Raw genomic sequence first — 21,140 nt, 5'->3', positions numbered from 1 at the left:
CGTCGGTTATTAAAGTAAGATTAAAATTATGCAGTTTTCAATACAGTTTATCTAGGGGGGACTAGGGCTAACTCTGTCGGTGGCGCAGCAGGTAGTGTCGCAGTCACACAGCTCCAGGGGCCTGGAGGTTGTGGGTTCGATTCCCGCTCCGGGTGACTGTCTGTGAGGAGTTCTCTGTGTTCTCTGCGTGGGTTTCCTCCGGGTGCTCCGGTTTCCTCCCACAGTCCAAACAACACACAGATCAAATGTATTTATATAGCGCTTTTCACAACTGATGTTGTCACAAAGCAGCTTCACAGAATTCCAGTAAGACAAAGGTGGATTGGCGACTCAAAATTGTCCGTAGGTGTGAGTGAATGTGTGTGTGTGTGTTGCCCTGTGAAGGACTGGCGCCCCAATGATTCCAGGTAGGCTCTGGACCCACCGCGACGGTTACAGATAATGAATGAATGAACTCTGTCTGTTTATTGACTTTATAAATGATGACCAATGAGATTTCTGGGGACACAGACTGGTATCACGGAACTGTTTGGCAGTGACACTACCTGTTGCTAACTGTGCCCCCAGTGTTAAAAATAAAGTCAACAAATGTTCGTGCAGCAAAAACGAACAAGAAGCCGCTTTTCCGAGTTTCAATTAGTGTGTCCTACTTCACTGTTTAAAAGCCTGTTTTCCATTTGGATCGAATGTTGGAACATTTCTGTAAAGATCTGATTGTAGTTATACCTCTTTCACACATAAACTCCAGAGCCCTGGAGAGTGGTCCTTTCACACATGCAGCACACAGCGGGAGGTTTTCTGTTTCAAGCGTGCTCTCGCAACAGGAAATGAGGCATGTGCAGGAGAAACTCCTTTCTGTAATGCGCAGACTCGTGAGTGTTAAGGTCAGGCACTGATTCTGGATGATTAATTTTGAATAACAAACATCAGTCCTACTGAAAAAGATTGAAAAGTTTCCAGTGCTCCACGGCCATAGTGCTGGGGGTTATACCCCTCTAGCCGATGCTTGGCACTGTGACTATAAATATGTTCAGTTGCTCCAGAACACCCTGTATCACTTAATGGTTTTCTATGGAGAATTGTTTCAGAAGATTCTTATTTTGCAAGAGGTTTCCTGGCTAAACTGTCCTGCAGTTTTTGAACACCATTCTCATTCCAGGTTGTGATAAACCATTGTGTGATCCATGTTTGCAAACAGTTTTTTGATTATAAGGATATGCGGTTTCCATAGCAACTAATTTTTAAACCCATTTTTAATGAAAACACTGTGGTCACAGATAACGGTTTTGGGAAAGGTTTCTGACCTCATGCAGTCATATCCACTACAGTATCATGTCTGTTTTTAATTCAGTGATGTCTGAAGGCCTGAAGACGACACCTTAGAGATTTCTCCTTAAGTTTCTGTATTTATTAATGATATTATGTACTATATATGAAGAATTCCCCAGGTTATTTGCTAAAAAAGATTGTTTAAAACATCTGCACATCATTGCATTCTGTTGTTATCACATTGCACAGCATCCCAAGTTTTTTTTTTCTTTTTTTTTTTAATGGGCTTTGAACATGAGCAACCACTTGGAACACCTTAGCAACAAATAAGTATACAATAGCAAACATAAAGAAACATATTAGCAACATTATAGCACCAATTTAAAAACTTAAATAGCAATGATAGTTTAGCCTAAAAGTGGCCTATATCTGCAGTTCTTTTATGGCACACATTTGGCCAGGGGGAGCCTGGCTGCGTCAACCCAGCCACATATCCACCTTAAATGGACCAGATGTCAGGTGTGTTGTGGACCAAACTGTCTGGCCCACACAATATGTGCTGTAACACAAGTCAACCTAGGCTCGTGAAAGTTGGTTCACACCATTCTTGCCAGTGCTGTAACCATAAGACACACAAATGTGTCGGGGAAAACTTTATAAAACACTTGAAATAGCCTAGCAATCACTTAATTTACACACATAGTTTCACCTTAGTGGCAACAGCCTAGCAACTGCCACAAATAGAAAATGTGCTATAATTTGTATAGCAACCCCAATTGGATTAAGTAATGTTTAGCCCATGCTAATGATGCTGGGTGGAGGAGTGCCTTGCTTTGGGATGGCTGAGTTGAGCACCGAGTTCCAAGTTCAGAGGTCTGTAATAAAAATACACACCACACCAGTTGAAAGTTGTCTATCGTGTATTTTACATGGTGCCAGAATAGGTTCAGAAATTTATTTTCTTCAGTTTGGTGAATGTTTTCAACACTGTTAGTGTGGTGGTTGCCAATTTTATATTGTTAATAAGTATGAGTGAGAAAAAGCTTCAAGAAATGCAGCTGCCAAGGGGAGGCAGCCACCTATGCCAAGCTGAAGTGCTACATTTAGCATCCATCACCAGAGCTAGGCTGCACCAAACTACATCAATCAAAATGGTTTGATTCAGTCCATTTCTTTCAGTCCAATAATCTCTGTTTCGTCTGAAGACAACCAGGTAACACAGACACAATCACTCACGGACACTTTTGAGTCACCAATCCCCCTACCAACGTGTGTTTTTGGATTGTGAGAGGAAACCGGAGCACCCGGAGGAAACCCACGCGGACACGGGGAGAACACAGCCACCCGGAGCGGGAATCGAACCCACAACCCCCCTGGAGCTGTGTGACTGTGACACTACCTGCTGCGCCACCGTGCCGCCCTACATTGCAACATTGCACAAGGAATTGATGAGAGATTTCCAGTATGTGTCTGTCCAAGCTCATGCAACTAGATATGAGTCTAATGTTAAAAAAAAGTAATTCAAATGGTGAGAGAGTCTGAAGCAGTCAAACAGCAGCAGAACAGCCCATGGGGCAACACTGTGTATAGCAAAGGGACAAACTCAGTGGACCATATAAGCAAAACAGGCCACACAAGTATAATCAAAAATCGGCCGCATGCATAAGAAATGACAGTCAGAAAGCTGCAAGTGTGGTAAAAATCCATTCTTGCATGAAAGCTGTCTTTCCAACAAATGCGGTAAATTGCCATGTCTGAGGAAATTAAGAACACTATCAGAAAAATTGCTTATCACCAAAAAACATAAATGAGGTTCAACTGCCTGATGATGACATATATCTAGACACATTAAAAGCCAATGGAGACCAATGGAAGGAATATTAAAATCAAAGAGTAGAAAACAGAAAAGCTGTGCTGGGAAGGGTATCCTCTCAGTTCACAATTGTCTCCTTCAGAAAGAAATGTGAAATGATGTTCTTGCATCATGAGGATCATTAAGGTGTAGTGATATGCCGGGAATACACACAGCAAAGTGTGTGGTGGCCTGAATTGAGCTAAAAGCTTAACGAACTTGTGCTAAACTGCAAAACACTATTACAGAAGTGGGCTTGGGTCACTAGTTTGATCTGCACATTTAATGCCCAAAATGCTGCTCAGGCATCCAGGGGGACTACAGCTACAAGTGTGTGTGTGTGTATCTATGTATGTACTAATAAAGTAAGTTTTCTGAATTTGAAGAAAAATGTGGATTCAAACATGTATCCGGCTGCCCAAGTTAACCCTGCAGCAATGGGGAGATTGAACAAACTTTTAAAAATATTCTGAAGGAAGCAGCAAACCCATAACTTGCCTTACTGGCATATAAGTCAGCCCACTCCAAAACGGCTGCAGTCCAGCCCAGTTACTGATGGGATGTCAGCTTTGTATCACTGTGCCATCCCATCTCTGTGCCAAAACCCCTGATTCCTCAAATTCCTACTATAAACTCTACGGAGAGAGAGAAAATGGGTGTGGACCAAACATGCTTCAGTTAACGTCACAGAGTATACCTTGTAGGCATGGTTTCTCCTGAGAATCGGGCTGTGGTAAGAGACCACTCAACATCACACTTTTGGTCTTGACTTAACACCGCTCTTGCCCCAGTTCATACAGAGCAGTAGAGTTTTTCATTCTTGTTGTACTGTTCAGCTGTCTCTAGAGTATTTTGTTGGCCATCAATCCAAGTTGCTTTTGTGAGTCAGATAAAAACAAATGTGATCTCTACTGTAGCTTGGTGATTTTACAAACAGATTGATGCAGGGTATCTGCATTTCATTGTGATTGACAAGTCTCTCTGGCCAATCAGTGCTCTGCAAAGTTTACATGTCATGTCCCTATTCAGCTTACTTGGAACCACATGTGAGCAGGAACTAAAAGTACCAGTTTTGCCTAATGAAAGGCAAGGCAGATGGGCCAAGCAGAGTCAAGTTGGGTAGAGTAGGGACCCTGCAGTGGTAAAAGCTCCAGTAGTGTCCAAATCGACACAACCTGTGCCAGAACCTGATCAGGGAGGCAAATAGTGAGGCCACAAAACTAGACTTTTAATAAACAACTAAAGGGGGAACAAACTTTTAATTTAGCTTGTCACATATTGCTAACATTGTTGCCATGTTAGCATATATACTGCTTATTATTAGCTATGAGATTACATTTGTAGAACAATCAATCCAATTCTGCCTTTAAAATACCGCCATCAGAAAAATGCTGCCAATATACTTTAAACACATTAAAAAAACAGCCTTTTCATTTAGACATCCACGTTAAATAAATTTAAAACCTTTTTGAAAAAGATTTTCAAAAAGTTTTGACCTCCGCCTTAAAAAAATCTACCTAGCTTAAAATCTACCATTTTATTTAGTTATCCACATTAAAACATTATAAAAGACTGGCAATATATTTTGCCACCTTAAACAATTCCACATTAAGAAACGATAATTTTATTTGGACTTCCACAAATAAAAAATTACTTCAAATAAACCTTAAAACCTTATAGGCCTTTTACTTGGATTTCCACAATGAATAAATGACCACTTCAAACAAACCTTAAAAAAATTACCAATATATTTTTACTGCTACATTAAGAATTCCACATTAAAAAAGGTAATTTAAATTAGACTTCCACCTTAAAAAATGACCACTTCAAATACTGCCTTAAAACGACTGCCAAAATATATTGAACACCACCTTAAAAAGATTCCACATTAAAAACAAATTCCCATTTGATTTATACTTCCACCTTAAGTAAACGACCACCAGTGAAACTGTTACATAAAAAAATACAACCGTATTTTGCCGGCCACCTTTAAAACAATTCCAATTTCAAATATCAGTCATTTTATTTAGGATTCCACCTTGTGTAAACGACCACGTCATAAGCGGTCATATTAAAATAAATACCACCTTCATTAACGGAAATACCTAAGTAAAGTACAGATATACACAAAAAAGTGGTGTCCACTACTGCGTTTAATTCTAATTTAGGCTGAGCAGCGGTTAAATCAGTGCAGAAAAATCCCCTCAGATGGCAGGAGGCAGTAACGCCCTGGTGTTCAGGTTTGGAGGGAGACGGTTTTGCGATGTGCCCTGCAAATTTGCCTGTTCCAATTTTAAGATGTTTCTCAAAAATGACATTTCAGTTTCAGTTTGAATCTCATAGACATTTTTTGTGTATGGGTTATTTTTTGTATATAATAATTACATATTACATCATTATAAGATATTAAATCATTAATTCGTATTACAATATTCTGAAATAATTTAAGCTTCTTCATGTCGAAATGACGTGTTCCAAATGAATATCTGTGTCTACAATTCGTTAATAAATAATATACTTAGTGAATTCTCTAATGATAGTGTTTACAAGCAAATAACATTTACAGTTACGTAATACAGTGATATACTTTAGAAATTCCATTATATATGCATGGTGTAATGTTAACTGTCTTTGGTTTTGTTTTTAAGTCGGTAAATTTCGGTGTTTCTAAGGCGTATAGACTAAAGTACGCATGCGCATTGGATGAGCGCGAGCTGAGAGAGAGAGAGAGAGAGAGAGAGAGAGAGTGTGTGAGAGAGTGAGAGAGAGAGAGAGAGAGAGAGAGAGAGAGTGAGTGAGTGTGTGTGTGTGTTTGTGTCTCTCTCTCTGTGAGAGTGTGTCGGGGGGGCAGCGCCGCTGGTGACGCAGGAAAAACACCCGACAGGAGACAAAAACACAAGAAGCTTCTCCCTGAGAGAGAGATATATGAACAGGACACGGGCCGTGAGTTCTCCGGCCTGTGGTGGAGACGAGGAAGGGCCCGTTTGATTTGTGTGGTAAGTGTTACAGGAGGTTTATCTGTGTGTGTTTGTAGCCTGGTGGCTGACGTTACTGTTAGCTCAGTAGCTACAGCTAGACCAGGCTGTGTTAACACAGAGAGTCAATGCAGAGTGCTTCGCTGCTGAATTCCTGTCATTGTACACTTCAGTCTCCATTGGCCATCACATCACCAGCCTTTTGTTTTCTTTAAGTCATCCACACCAGCTTACACACTCCAGTTCACAGGTTCACTGACAGCAGACAAGCTCATTGCTACTTTGCGCAAAATAACTTAAAACAGTCTTATTATCCGTACAAAGAGGGCAGCGAGCTAACAATATAGCTAGCCAGCTAAATTAGCCAGGGTAGTGTGTGGGAGCAGATAACACAAACAACTGTTGTGACTGTGTGTTATCTTTGTGACAGGACATTTATGAGATTGTTGCCCCTCTTTCTTAGTAACGTATCAGATGCAGAACCAGTTTTATAATACTCTCAGCTTCTCCACCAGGCCTCATCCAGCTGTTCTCGACCAAGGATCTGAAACCCTAAGCATATATTCCCTAAAGAGTGCACTAGTAATTAAATTAAACTTTCCGTATATATTACCATCTGGATATTAAAGAGACTCGTACAGCTTCTAAACTAAGTATCTTTTTTTTATTGAGAAATGCTGTACTGTTTTATTACAGGAACTATATTTTTATTCATGGGTAGTGCACTAGGCAGGGAGCAGGGCGCAGGGCGCAATTTAAGACTCGGCCGGTTAGCTGCTGATTGTTGGTAACCCAGCTGACCGGTGAGTGTTTTTAACAAGCCAATATAACACGGTTGGCTGTGGTTGCGCTAAAGCTAGAAAGTACATTTCTGTAGTGTCATACATATTGTTTGTATTAATAAAATAATACAAACGTAGCCGGCAGAATTGTGTAATGTTCGCAAATATAAGGAGAATAGTTAACGTTAGGCAAGAGGGGACTCAGCTGTTGGACAGACGAAGCTCAAGTTGGCTCCATTTTCTCCAGCTTCTGCGTATTCCAATTTTCCGTTCCGCCTTAAATGGTACAGGCGCCAGACTAACCACTGTCCTATTTAAGGTGGAACGGAAAATCGGAATATAAAAAACTGGAGGAAAAAAGGGCCAGCTCCAGGCTCTTTCCGGCTGTGGCTAGCAGGCCCTAGAGCTTAGGCCCGAACATATCTGGCTTGTATTTAAGGTTAGCTCACTTCAGATCGATTCATAGTACGCTAACTCCAGTAGTAATAATTAATTTGAATAAACATTTCACATTTTAGCCGAAAGTTATTTCGCTTGTTTCTTTTATACTATCGAATTCGCTCTCGTTAGATTAGTCACACCAGCTATATATAGCTAAACACGAACTGAAATATTTGTGCTGCTGCTAAATCCACTATCCGACTTAACACATAAAATAATAAATTATCTCCCTGTGAATCTGGCACTTATTAAGAACTTATTCTCGAGTTTAACTATTAAAGCTAGGGCCGTTGTTTATCGCTAGTTAGCGAGCTAACTGCTCGGACTGACGGCTGTCCACTCAGCTAAGTTGGCGTTCAGAGTGTTTCGCTCAAGCGATGTGTTGTTGTTTCTTAGCCTAGTCTATTTTGCAGTAAAACGGCATACAGTTTACTTTTACTAATACGTGAAGGCTGGAGGATTAGCATACCTGTAAATCAATAAATGTCTACCTAAGTGAAGTATTTGTACAAGTTTGATATTATTCGTCAGTGCTTTGTTTATGGAAAACTAGTCTGTGGTTTTCTTCATTTTTCAGAAATTCATTGTTTAGCAGTAACGACTGCAGATTCAATATGTGTAAAAATGCATTTTAACATAACTTGATAACGCAAGTTATTAATGTAGGACGGTTTTAGCTTTTTACACAGAACCTCTAAGCACTTTTCAAAGCAGCTGAGTGTCAGCATCCATGGGAAGAGGACCAGAGTTTTCCTGAAGTGGTGTCTTCTCCAGTATCAGTGTGAAACTAGTCAATACTGCAGTGACGTTGAAAAACATTTTTAAATGCTAGGAGAGGTTTTATGAGAAATGTTTTGTTAACCAAAAGGCTCCAGTGTTTTTTGGGGAAAACTTAGCCCCTGTCACCACTTAACATTCAGATATTTTTTATTAGCCATTACCCACATTTGTTTTTAAGGATTGTCCTGTATAGACTACTTTGGATCTTTTTAAGATGACATGCTTTGTTCTTTCGAAAGCACAGATTATAATCAAGAAGTCTTACCAGACACTGTTTTTAATTTGGAGACTCAAAGCTTTGGAGAAAATGAAATGTCCTTGTAAAAGTCTGTATTGATTTGGTTGAGAGAATTCCTATGTTTAAATGATACATCTTGGATTTGATAACTACCTGTCATAGAGAAAAGAAAGCTTGCTAGCTGGAGATGATGTATAGGGTGGTTGTACATAGTACGGCTCCTGCTATAGAGTGTGACCCATGTAATGTCCTCCCAATGGTTTAGAGACATGGACTAAGGTGTTTATGTCAATATTATGCTTTTTTTTTTTATTATTGCGACCATCACTATATTTTCACTTTCATTAGCCTCATAAATCATCTTAATCATTTTAACATGCACTGGTTAAATTGTAAATTTTGTTGGGAATTGTGGAGTATATAACAGTTGTTTAACACTGGCATATTTTTGTTGTATTTTTTGTTGAGTTATTTTATAATTTTTTTTTTTTACATTCAGAAGCTTCATGTCTATTAAGGTGGAATGGTATGTTTGAGGGGAAAAAAAACTCATTTGTACGTGGCTGAAGTTTAGCTTTTTTGTACGTTTTTATTCATTGTTTAAATTTAAGTTAAAACAAATCATTTGTAACTTGGTGTTTTATTTTGTCACTTATTTGGTCTGTGTTTACTTTTTTGTAGCTAGCAATCTTCAAAACTATGAATGGGTTTCTACATAAATAATCTGAAATGGTAAAAATAAGATATTATTACCCACCTGTGAAGATGGAATAAAGCAAAATCCTCCTCTCTTTTCATGATTTTCTGTGCTAGAGGTCTCTTTGCTGTTTCTCTACCATGTCCAGAGAGAGAGAGCGGAAGCCTAGAACGTCAGATGAGCCCCTTTAGTTTTTTGTTTTACTCATTTACTGACACTAGGACTTTTTTGTAAACACATTACACATATTAATGAGGATAAATCATCAGAAGTCATGAACATAACCAATAACAGAAATACATTTTTATTTTAATCTATATTTATCAATTGTTTGTCTATGTAGATTTGTTTTATTTAATTTATTCTTGTGATGTCGTATAATAAATTATAGAATCAAATCTGAAATATATAAATAAACTTGTTGAAGAATAGCTGAGACCAAGCATCAGTATCAAGTTTTGCATCGTCATTTCAATTCATGATAGCTGGAGATTGTCTTGATGACATGCTGAGCAATATGACACATTTCAAATTTAAGTGCAGTTAAACTTTTTTTGATGTCAAATGTCATTGCAAAGAGTATGTAACACTTGTAAGAAAGCAATGTGACATGATGTATCTCGTGGAGACGGACGATTTCACATTTTGTTTATTTTGACATCGATGATTGTTGATGGTAATTTGGTCATTTTAATATGGTGAAGCTACAGTCAAAACATTGCCTTTTATTGTGGGGGACCAAATATTATTTTATGTTACTTAGTTTTGGGACTGACATTTTGTTTAAAATATTGTGCAAAAATCAATTCATGAATCCAGAATGTTGAATCGAATCGAGTCATGAGCAGAGTGCATAGTTCCATCCCTGCTTGCTGGCAGGGCATTTTACACAATGGGGAAAAAGTTGCTGTGTGTGTAGTAGTGTGTAGGCTCATATTTATAAGCCACATCCTGGCCTTTATGTACAGTTATGATATTTTTAAACTTTTGAATAACATCATATTTGGCATGCCGTTTAGTGTTGAATTGTTTCACAAAAAGAATAAATGTGGTAAATTGTGTGCTTTTGAAGTTTGATGTTTGAAATATCAGTGCATCTGTTTTTTTTAATTGGCCATGATAGCAGATACTGACCTTCAGTTTATTGGCTTCTGCATTTAGAAATACTTTAATCTGACCCCTGCCCTTAATTTTCTGGAGAATGGTTTCAGAATGTGTATCTGTATTGATGCCACATGTTCTAACGACTTCAGGCTTATGTTCCCGACAACAACTTGTTTCTTTTTTCCTCTTCTCAGTTAATAAATTCATACATAATAGCAATAAATTTTAAAAGACTAATTTATGATTTTCTGACATTGGACAATTGAAAGTTTGAACATCTGTGTGAAATTGTGCTGATCCCTGTAGTGCTGGTTAAAGTATTGCCTTCTTAAACAATAAATAAGCTCACGTTAGTTACTCCACTGTTGTCTTTGACACTACTACATGGATTCAAATATACAACTAAAGACTACCTTTAGTGCCTGTAATTTTTTGCAGCCTATAAGGAAGTTAAAGTTATGAGGTCATGTACTTTCAGAACTCGTACCTAAAGCTGTAACAATCTTGTTCTACCTGCTTGAGAACCATTTTGCAGAGGGAATGTTCATAAAGAGCACAAAAGACAGCTGTTGCGTGATTTCTTTTTGTGGCATTGTATTGTCAGCATGAGCTGTTTGTTTGAATGCTTCATTCAGTTACTGACAGTCTGCTGTACTCAGCATGTTTAAATATATCCACAAGCATTAATGCATCTGATTTCGTTTTCTGATCTCTCTCAAAGCATGTAAGCTTTTAAGGTGTTATTATTTCTTATCTGTCTTATCTGTATGCTTTTGTAGTCTAAAACTAGCTGTGGTCTCCTTGTGCTGCTGAGTCTGGTGCTTTTGTTTTAGCATTATGTTTATGTACTAATCAGTGCACTATTTATTGGCACTCTAGTCCCCTTCTCAAGAATGAATAAGCTTGTAATTACCCACTTTTATGCCTTTAAGTCCAGATTTGACATGAAAAGGAAAATTTGGAAACTTTTTTTTTTTTCTGCAGGTTTTGCACTGTCTGATTTATTTATCTTTGTGTTCTAGGTTATGCAATGGTCTCTGCAACACATCCAGTCCTCCAGGTGGTGCTTTCACTTTCAGATGTGTGTCAGTTGTCCATCAGTCCAGAGGAGGCAGTGATTTTCTCCTGTGCACCTACAACATAAGCAGACAAGATTGCAAAAATCTGCCCTGTGTCGAGTATGACTGCCACGACACGTGGCTCCCCTGTAGGGGGGAATGACAGTCAGGACCAGGGCCAAGCTCCGGACAGTCAGTCCCAGCCGCCACTGCCCCAAAATCAGGTCAGTGGCCCACTTTGTGTAACTATACTACATGTGCTTCTCTAATGTGCCTTACTCTTTGCGAATGTAGTTGTCCCCATTTCAACCTATGAGTTATGATTTCCAATACAATACGAACAAGATATATATATATATATATCTTATATAATAGCTGAAAATAAATTGTGGGTGATGAGTTAAGAAGATTATTTATTGAGGGTTTTATGTAATATTTATAATTCCATTCTGAATGTAGCCTATATCCTCCCACAGTCCAAAAAAGTTAACACTTATAGGTGGATGGGCTGTGGAAAGGTGTGAATACTTAGAAAACTAAAACTTAATTGCTACTACTGCTGTGTAAAATTTACACAGGGACCTGGAGGTTGTGGGTTCGATTCCCACTCCGGGTGACTGTCTGTGAGGAGTGTGGTGTGTTCTCCCCGTGTCCTTGTGGGTTTCCTCTGGGTGACAATCTGTGAGGAGTGTGGTGTGTTCTCCCTGTGTCTGTGTGGGTTTCCTCCGGGTGACTGTCTGTGAGGAGTGTGGTGTGTTCTCCCTGTGTCTGTGTGGGTTTTCTCCTGGTGCTCCGGTTTCCTCCCACAGTCCAAAAACACACGTTGGTAGGTGGATTGGCGACTCAAAAGTGTGTGTGTGTGTGTGTCCGTCCCTGTGAAGGACTGGCGCCCCCTCCAGGGTGTGTTCCTGCCTTGTGCCCAATGATTCCAGGTAGCCTCTGGACCCACCGCGACCCTGAACTGGATAAGTGGTTACAGATAATGAATGAATGAATGAATCATCTGTAACCACTTATCCAGCTCAGGGTCGCGTTGTGTCCGGAGCCTACTCGGAAGCATTCAGCACAAGGCAGAAACATCTACACCCACCTACAAACGTGTGTTTTTGGACAGTGGGAGGCACCCGGAGTAAAGACACACGGACATGTGGAGAACACACCAAACTCCTCACAGGCAGTGTAAAATATTTAACAAAATGTTTTCTCTACATTGTAGCATTTCACATCAAATCAGTCAATGATTCTGTTTAAATATTTATTATTATTATTGTTTTTAATCTCTGACATGTTCTGCTAAAGAGTACATCATTTAAAAAATGTTATTGTAAAGAACAGGCTTTAAATCATGCATTGCTTAAGAACCAGTATCTGTCCAAAGCAGATGTTTCATCCATTTATTATACATATTTTTGCTAGAATTGAGTCAAAGCATTACATAAAGAAATTGAGATCATTATGTAAAAGGGCTTCCACCACAATCTCACTACAAGCTTGCAGCACTGAGCTGGCGTTGGAGAGGTCTTTTAAGATATGTGTAGATTGCTGGTCTTTTAATTATAACACAGTTCAAGCCTGTCAGGGCTATGACCTGACAGAAGCATTTTGATTAGTTAAGTTGTGGGTAGGGAACTGCTATATGCTCCTGGGATGTAAAGTGCAGCTGCTGGTGCTCACACCCAAAGCATGCTGAAAGGGACTGATCAATGAACACAAAGCGTTCTTGGAGAACAGCGCGCCATTTGGTGTGAGATGTGTGGATCCCAGACGCGAGAAGCAAACTGCATATGTAGGTCAGCCAAGCAGAAGGAGTTTTTTTTTTTTTCTCCCAAGCACACCCCCACGTTTCCCAAGTTATGTAGCTTCCATTCAGCTCTGATCCACACATTCAGCCATCACCATGTCACAGGAAGCCACACAGGAACATCCTTTTTCTTGCTCTTATAGCCTCTTCTGTTTCCAAACGCCTGTGCTGTGTAAACAAACAACATAAATAGAGAAAATTCTACACAGATGTCAACAACACTTTAAAGGTGCCACATCCTAAATTCTGTTTGTATTTAATGTGTTCTTGAGGCTTTATTCTGATGTTTGTCTATATGAACTAAACTTTGTGACTTTATCACTTAAATTCAGTAGACCGTGTATAATTAAAACTGTACCTCCAAGACATGTGGCCATTGCTTCCTCTGCAGCACCCCACAGCATGCCCTTTCTGCAGTTTTTTGCTACTGATGGAATTTGAGAGATATTCCTCAGTCCTATGAAGAAATATATATATATATATATATATACCTAAAAATAAATGCTTTTTAACACTTGCATTTTTATATCTGTGTGAATGGATTAGCAAGATGCTTTTGCCTTTGTATTCAAATGACAACTTAAGTCTCCTCTGCCTTTTTAATAAAAATGGCTATGAAAATATTAAGTGAACCAATCCACAACAGCACACTGGAATTATTTGTGGAGTCTCAAAACCTTTTTTTAAAGGGCATATATGCAAAATTTGCCCCCAGTTTTGTGTCATGAAGATATACAGCTGCTTGCTAGCAGAAAAAAATAGCATGCCCATTGGCATTAATGGAAAAATGTGTTTTCTTTTATTATTTTAAGTGATATTTTTCATGTTGAGTTATTGTGTTGATATTGTCTGAGTATCTGAAATATTTGTTCCAGACATCCTCTCCCACCTCATCCAATGAGAACTCTCCAGTGAGCCCTCCAGATGAACAGGCCCAGGGAGACTGCCCGCCCCAGCTGGAGGAGGAGGAGCCTGCTTTTCCCCATGCAGACCTAGCCAAGCTGGATGACATGATCAACAGGTACTACTTTTAATGTAAAGTTCCTCTGCTCTTTAATTTGGCTGCATACAATCAAGGTGGGATTAATGTGTTAATGTGTATCAACATGTTACTTACTGTATTTTGTGTGTTTGTTTTTACCTCCAGACCCCGCTGGGTTGTTCCAGTTTTGCCAAAGGGTGAATTAGAAGTCCTTCTAGAAGCTGCTATAGATCTTTGTAAAAAAGGTAAAACAAGTAGCAATATTCGCGGATTAAATGGAAGCATATAAAATATTTTGCAGAATTCTTAAAGCTGGTTAATATGTACTGCGCAGGCAGGAATGAACATGCACAGTAGTACTGGGCGGTCCACATTGCCTCTTGTGCATTTGCTGAGGATCAAATATGGATCCAGTTGTGATATACAAAATGATATATATGTATTTAAAATAATTTTTTACCTTTAAACAAGTTAAATCCTCCTCTCTGCATTTTATTATGTCTCAAGCATCTTTAGGTGTCAGGTTAACTTGTGACATCCTGATTGTTTCTTTCATTTTAGCTTTTAGACAAAAGCCTCTCAGCGTCTGCAAATGTCTGTCGTTAATGCTTTTTTCCCTTTGTAATCTGTCCCAAGGACTTGATGTCAAGTGTGAAGCCTGCCAGAGGTTTTTTCGTGACGGCTTGACAATATCCTTTACGAAAATATTGACGGATGAGGCCGTTAGCGGATGGAAATTTGAGATTCATGTGAGTTATGTGATCTGAATTTAGATGCAATTTTCAGCTCTTCAACGCTGTATCTGCTAACTAATGTTTTCTTTTGCTGTTTTGAAGCCTAGCCGATGATGTATTGCTTCAAAGATCACTCAATGAATTGAGTTGTTCATTAGCCAGCTGAGCTCTGGAATCAATGCTATTTTCAGTGCTAGTCTTGTTTGCCTGTTTCATTAAACCACCAAGGCAGTGATCAAAGACCGCCTTTCAGTAAGCTGGGGAATATATGCCAATAGTAGGAGACAGCTCTGACTCACCCCCTTCTTAAGAGGCTGTGGCTCCTTTTAGCTTCACACAATTGTCCAGATTTAGATAAGCATTTTTCACGGTTGTGTCAACCTTTGTTGCTTGTGTCATGACTTCTGCCCCTGCATTCCACAGATATGTTATGTTGCTGACTTATCTATGCTCATTTCCTCCCTCCCGTAGAGGTGCATAATCAACAACACCCATCGTCTTATAGAGTTGTGTGTGACCAAGCTCTCTCAGGACTGGTTCCCTCTTCTAGAGCTGTTGGCCATGGCCACCAACCCTCATTGCAAGTTCCACATATACAATGGTACCCGGCCCTCAGAGACAGTGCCTGCTGGGGTGCAGTTGGCTGAAGACGAGCTCTTCGCCCGCCCACCTGACCCTCGCTCTCCCAAGGTAAGAAGGAATGCTTATTTCTTGTTCTTTAGTTTATTTTTGTCTATTTATTTATTTATATACACTTTCTTTTTGTCTTTTCTGTAGGGCTGGTTGGTGGATTTAGTAAACAAATTTGGCACATTAAACGGGTTTCAAATTCTGCATGATCGGTTTATGAGTGGTCAAGCTCTGAATGTTCAGATCATCGCTGCACTCATCAAGTATGGAAACTCTTGTAACTTATTGATTTGCTTATGAAAAGTCTTAACTCTCTTTACTGATTTTGTTTTTGTGTGGGTTTTCTGCAGGCCTTTTGGGCAGTGCTATGAGTTTCTCACTTTGCACACGGTAAAGAAGTACTTCCTTCCTATCATTGAAATGGTTCCCCAGTTTCTAGAAAACCTCACTGATGAAGAGTTGAAAAAAGAAGCCAAGAATGAAGCCAAAAATGATGCTTTGTCTATGATAATCAAATCATTAAAGAATTTGGCTTCACGAGTACCTGGGCAAGAGGAAACAGTCAAGAACATGGAGATTTTTAGGTTAAAAATGATTCTTAGGTGAGAAATTTCAAAATACTATACAGACACAAAATTAACATTTATGAAGGTACTATAATGCAAATGAAATATTGTTCTAATGTAATTTTCCACAGGTTATTGCAAATTTCTTCGTTTAATGGAAAAATGAATGCACTAAATGAAGTAAACAAGGTGATCTCAAGTGTCTCATACTACACACATCGCCACGGCAACCCTGAGGAGGCAGAGTGGCTCACTGCAGAGCGTATGGCTGTAAGTGCTCTTCCAATGTTTATAAAGTTGAAAAATAGCATTGTGTCTGGGTTTTCTTTTTTTTGAAAGTACACAGATCACCTGTAACATTACGACCACCTTCTTGAGTCTACATTCACATTCACATACATGAGCACTGTATGGTTCTACAATTACAGACTGTAGTGCATCAGTAGTCTATTTTTTAAACTACACTGTTGGACTTATAAAAGTCCATCAACCAAAAAATATCCAGCCTACGGTGTCTTGTGGCCACTGATGAGAAACTGCAGCAACAGATGAATTACTGCCTCTGGCTTTACATCTGCAAAGCAGACCAACGAGATGAGTGTGTCTGAGTGGACACCATGTTTAAAAACTCAAGCAGCCTTGGTGTTTGAGCAAACAAACTCAACAAACATTAACATGCTTCCACCCCCATGTCTGTGTCAGTTCAGTGCTGAAAATGATCTACCACCCAAACCTTACCTGGTCTGTTGTGGCCGCCTTCTGGTCCAGACTATTGAAGAACAGGGTAACAGGGCTAACAAAGTATGCAGAACAATAGATGGGACTACAATCTGTAATTTTAGAAACACAAATTTTCCTGCAAAGTCGGTGATGTTGATAGAATGTACAGTGAGGGTAGAAACAAGGTGGTCATCATGTAAAGGCTTATTAGTGTATATGGTATTTGTAGAAGCTAAACCTGAGTCTCTGTCCTCCAGGAGTGGATCCAGCAGAATAACATTTTGTCCATTGTACTGCGGGACAGCCTTCATCAGCCACAATATGTAGAGAAACTGGAGAAGATTTTACGATTTGTCATCAAGGAAAAAGCACTTACACTGCAGGACCTGGACAATATTTGGGCCGCCCAGGTAGAGAAGTGCACTGTATTGTTCGTTCAAGTGTAACATTTTTTGTTGTTATGTACTGAAAAAAGAAAAAAACAAGTTATACAATATTTAACTGATAATTAGGGCTGTCTTGAATAAAGCCTGCTTTATCCGCTTCAAAATCCCAGTCTCCAAGCTGCTTTCAGCATAGAGGCCTGCAGCATTCACAGTGCAGCTTCACTTCTTCTAACAGAGGCCTATTAGGGCTGGCCTAGTGTTTGTACCAACTAACAAAATAAACACCTCATAGGTAGACAGAGAGGAAGTTTCATAAAGAGAAAAATATTTATTTTATTTGTTGGTGGAACAGTAGGTAGTGTCTCAGTCACACAGTTCCAGGTACTTGGGGTTGTGGGCTCAAGTCCCGCTCCAGGTGACTCTCTGTGAGTAGTTTGGTGTGTTCTCCCCGTGTCTGCCTGGGTTTCCTCTGGGTGTTCTGTTTTCCTCCCATGGTCCAGAAACACACGGTGGTAGGTGGATTGGCGACTCAAAAAGTGTCCCTAGAAGGACTGGTACCCCCTCCAGGGTTTGTTCCTGCTTTGTGCCCAGTGATTCTGGGTAGGCTCTTGACCCATAGCATCCCTGAACTGGATAAGCAGTTACAGACAATGAATGGATGAATATTTTGTTTATTGTTAAAAAATGTTTTTGCCATGAATGAATTCTGATTTTCAGTTTCAACTTGATATGTAAGCAGTGTGCTATGACTGATTAATGAGTATGTTTTTGCTGTTCTCACTTTTTAAATTAAGTTTAGATATTATTTTGTTAAAAGTTTTTATATCCCTTTTTCCTTAGGCTGGGAAGCATGAAGCTATTGTGAAGAATGTTCATGATCTCCTTGCAAAGTTGGCTTGGGACTTCTCTCCTGAGCAGCTGGACCATCTCTTTGACTGTTTTAAGGTAGTGTTTTTATATTATATGCTTCACATTAGATTGCCTGTTATATAGGTTTGGATGCAAAATATTGCATTAATATATGTACTGACAGATAATTACTTAAGAATAGTTGCCATTGGACAAATGTTCAGATGTGACTAATGTAGGATGTCATTATTATGTGTATTATATGAAAGTGCATGATCAATAGGATCAATATTTCGATGGTACTGTAGTTTAAATTCTGTGACTTTTTAGGAAAGCTGGACTAATGCAAGTAAAAAACAACGGGAGAAGTTGTTGGAACTTATTCGAAGACTTGCAGAGGATGACAAAGATGGTGTGATGGCTCACAAAGTGCTAAATCTGCTGTGGAACCTGGCCCATAGTGATGATGTACCTGTGGACATCATGGACCAAGCTCTCAGCGCTCATATCAAGATTCTGGATTACAGTTGCTCGCAGGTACTATTTATTTGTTTGTTTTTGTCATATAGATCATTTCATTTTTATTTCTAGTTCAGTGTCTTTGGCACTTGTTTATGTCATTTCCATGCAGAAGAAAACAGTGGCAAAATAAAAAAAAATTGTATGGGTAGGAATAATTTTGGTTTTTAGAAACCACCAGATGGAGTTTTAATGCCTGGTTTTGAGCCCATCTCTGGGTGATTGTCTGTGAGGAGCTTGTGTTGTATCTGTGTGGGTTTCCTCCAGGCACTCTGGTTTACTCACATGGTCCGAAAATGCGTGTCGGAAGGTGGATTGCTGTTTTGCCTCTAGCACGCACACACACACCCGTGCCCATAACTAGTGTCTCGCAGAATTAATTGAAAAGCGAACAATAATACATACACTACACAAATTTTACACAATTTATTTTCATAAATTCAGTTTTATAGACAGTTTTGCAGCCTGGATTACAGCATCTAATTTTCTGTGATTCCTTTTTAAAAAGAGCTCCATGGCTCTATCATAGGATAACTCTTCCAGAGGTGCCCTGTTGTTTCTAAGTAACCCAAGCTTTAAATGGATTTTTTGATTTAAAATAAAAGAATGAATGTAAGAACAACATAATTTATATTCACATTCAATACTTTTTAATAATTGCAACAGTATTGTGTGATTTTAAAATACAATTTTTTTATTCTTTGTATGGGCAGGAATAAAACAAATACAAGTGTAAGTTGTATGACAAACTAGATAGAGGAATCTTTTGTATGTGTATCTGTCTCTCAGTATAGTTTTGCTTATTTCGGAATTAAAATAAATGTTGGGGTCAAACTGGTCATGTGTTAATTTTTTTTTTCCACGAAATAATCATATTAGCCGCACTATTTTAAAGCTTACACGTAGAACCTATACAGGCTCCATTTATTAGGCAGTACATGCCAAACCGAAAGTAACATTAGTTTTCCACTGTAAAACCTCTCTAACTTATCTTTAGCTAGTTTAATCTACCTTTCTTTCTTTCCTCTTTTCTATTTCCCTCGCTTGTCAGGTGTGTAGCGATAGCTGTAGGTGTCACTTCAAAATAAAAGCCCTATTTTTGTTATTACACTCTCATGTAATTGTTTAAATTCTGATGGAGCGGCGGAAACAAGTAAGCAGAAGTAGTGGAATTGGCTACATGTGTGTGTAGCCCTGCGAAGGATTGGCTTTTTTTTTCTAGTAGTGAATGTGCTAAACTATTTTAATCTAAAAAATTAACTAAATATGTAGTTTGACCCATGGTTACACGTTTTTGCACATTATTTGATTATGAAATGATAGAACAGAAAAGCTTAAAGTATGCCTTTGGTACAATTCCTTTTAGGACAGGGATACCCAGAAGATTCAGTGGATTGATCGCTTTATTGAGGAGTTGCGATCCAATGATAAGTGGGTAATTCCTGCACTGAAGCAAATTCGAGAGATCTGCAGTCTGTTTGGAGAAGCTCCTCAAAATCTCAGGTAAAATTAAGTGCCCAGGTTAGTATATTTTATTAACTGTGGCCACCTAATTAACAGGTTATCAGTCCTTATTAGCATTTTAATGAAAACTGAGGACATATTTTGGGAAATGTAAGTAATGTATTTAGACTTTTTATAAATGTATGGCTAACTTTCATAAAGTTCATAAACTGTTCCAATGTTCACATGCAAGAACAGTCTCGTTATAATCACTAGAATGTCTTATAACACTTGGAAAGGTATTTGAATTAAGTAAATGTAGTAAATACATAAAAAATATAGCAAATACATCGTGCACATGCTGTTGTTTTTCAGAAAGAAAATACCTATTAACTTAAAGAGCTTAGAAGGGTAAGTGTAAAGCTAATTTGGGATATAACATTTAATTATAAACTTTGCTGAAATATGTGCCTTCTCTGTACATCTCTGGGCTGTTTTTTCAAACTCACAGTAAGCCAAACTGTAGAGTAGATTTAACATGCAACAGAGAATTCCACATATAGCCCTAAAACTCAAAATGCTAGTGTGTCTGAAAAACTGGCCCAATAAATTGCGACAGCTTTTAAAAATCAGCTTCAGCATACCTCTGGTCTCTTCTTTTCCAGCCTCATTTAATTACTGTACCAGTCTCTGGTAATGAGAAAGAGAATTTTGGTGTCAGTCTGTGACAATGACACACTCGTATTGCAATTGCTCATGCCTCAACTGCTGGTGTCTATCTAAATCTGGCCTGATAACAGATTATTGATTGAAACCTGCCTTTTAAAATGGTAAAACATACCCAAGATGCAGCTAGGTGAATTACTTGATGTGACTGAAAAACATGTGTTTTTTTTGTTTTGTTTTGTTCCTCAAATTGATTTCAGTCAAACGCAGAGGAGCCCACATGTATTTTATCGACATGACCTTATCAACCAACTGCAGCACAATCATGCCCTGGTCACTCTGGTGGCTGAAAACCTGTCAGCATATATGGAGAGCATGAGACAGTTCTCTAAAGGTTTGTTACAGAAGATTTTTCTGTGTATGGAGTTTTTGGTTTATACTTTGAATGTGTTGTAAGTGTTGGATACATTGTGGTTGGTGTGCTGTTGTGTGATTTTTAGCAGAACACACAGATTTTGACCCTCAGACAGTCAGACCTGGAAGCCGATACAGTCATGTACAAGAAGTCCAGGAGCGTTTGAACTTTTTGAGGTATGGGATATTTTCTGGATTTTGTATTTTCTCCTTTATGACATTGCTGGAAATGCT

General features: G+C 38.8%; 1 protein-coding gene across 12 annotated transcripts in view; it reads left to right on the top strand.

The window, feature by feature from the left end:
• Nucleotides 1–3,834: 3,834 nt before the first annotated feature.
• The window catches only part of usp9 (ubiquitin specific peptidase 9), a 43,350-nt gene continuing 26,044 nt past the window's right edge, over nucleotides 3,835–21,140 (top strand). For 4 of the 12 annotated variants that reach the window (XM_066686518.1, XM_066686522.1, XM_066686519.1 and 1 more), the window contains exons 1-16: nucleotides 5,905–6,117; nucleotides 11,161–11,420; nucleotides 13,873–14,018; nucleotides 14,145–14,224; nucleotides 14,616–14,728; nucleotides 15,185–15,403; nucleotides 15,491–15,606; nucleotides 15,694–15,945; nucleotides 16,041–16,179; nucleotides 16,887–17,039; nucleotides 17,856–17,960; nucleotides 18,195–18,401; nucleotides 19,750–19,886; nucleotides 20,202–20,237; nucleotides 20,753–20,886; nucleotides 20,993–21,083. In XM_066686518.1, the coding sequence (XP_066542615.1) occupies nucleotides 11,319–11,420; nucleotides 13,873–14,018; nucleotides 14,145–14,224; nucleotides 14,616–14,728; nucleotides 15,185–15,403; nucleotides 15,491–15,606; nucleotides 15,694–15,945; nucleotides 16,041–16,179; nucleotides 16,887–17,039; nucleotides 17,856–17,960; nucleotides 18,195–18,401; nucleotides 19,750–19,886; nucleotides 20,202–20,237; nucleotides 20,753–20,886; nucleotides 20,993–21,083 (2,030 nt within the window). In that variant the 5' untranslated portion in view covers nucleotides 5,905–6,117; nucleotides 11,161–11,318. Of the gene's footprint in view, nucleotides 3,855–5,903; nucleotides 6,118–7,297; nucleotides 7,318–11,160; nucleotides 11,421–13,872; nucleotides 14,019–14,144; nucleotides 14,225–14,615; nucleotides 14,729–15,184; nucleotides 15,404–15,490; nucleotides 15,607–15,693; nucleotides 15,946–16,040; nucleotides 16,180–16,886; nucleotides 17,040–17,855; nucleotides 17,961–18,194; nucleotides 18,402–19,749; nucleotides 19,887–20,201; nucleotides 20,238–20,752; nucleotides 20,887–20,992; nucleotides 21,084–21,140 lie in introns of those variants that run through there. The other 8 variants (XM_066686514.1, XM_066686524.1, XM_066686523.1 and 5 more) reach the window with 8 other exon arrangements.

This window comes from Hoplias malabaricus, chromosome 12 (genome assembly GCF_029633855.1).
Source record: "Hoplias malabaricus isolate fHopMal1 chromosome 12, fHopMal1.hap1, whole genome shotgun sequence".
NCBI classification, from domain to species: Eukaryota; Metazoa; Chordata; class Actinopteri; order Characiformes; family Erythrinidae; genus Hoplias; species Hoplias malabaricus.
This window is presented reverse-complemented; position numbering and strand designations above follow the sequence as displayed.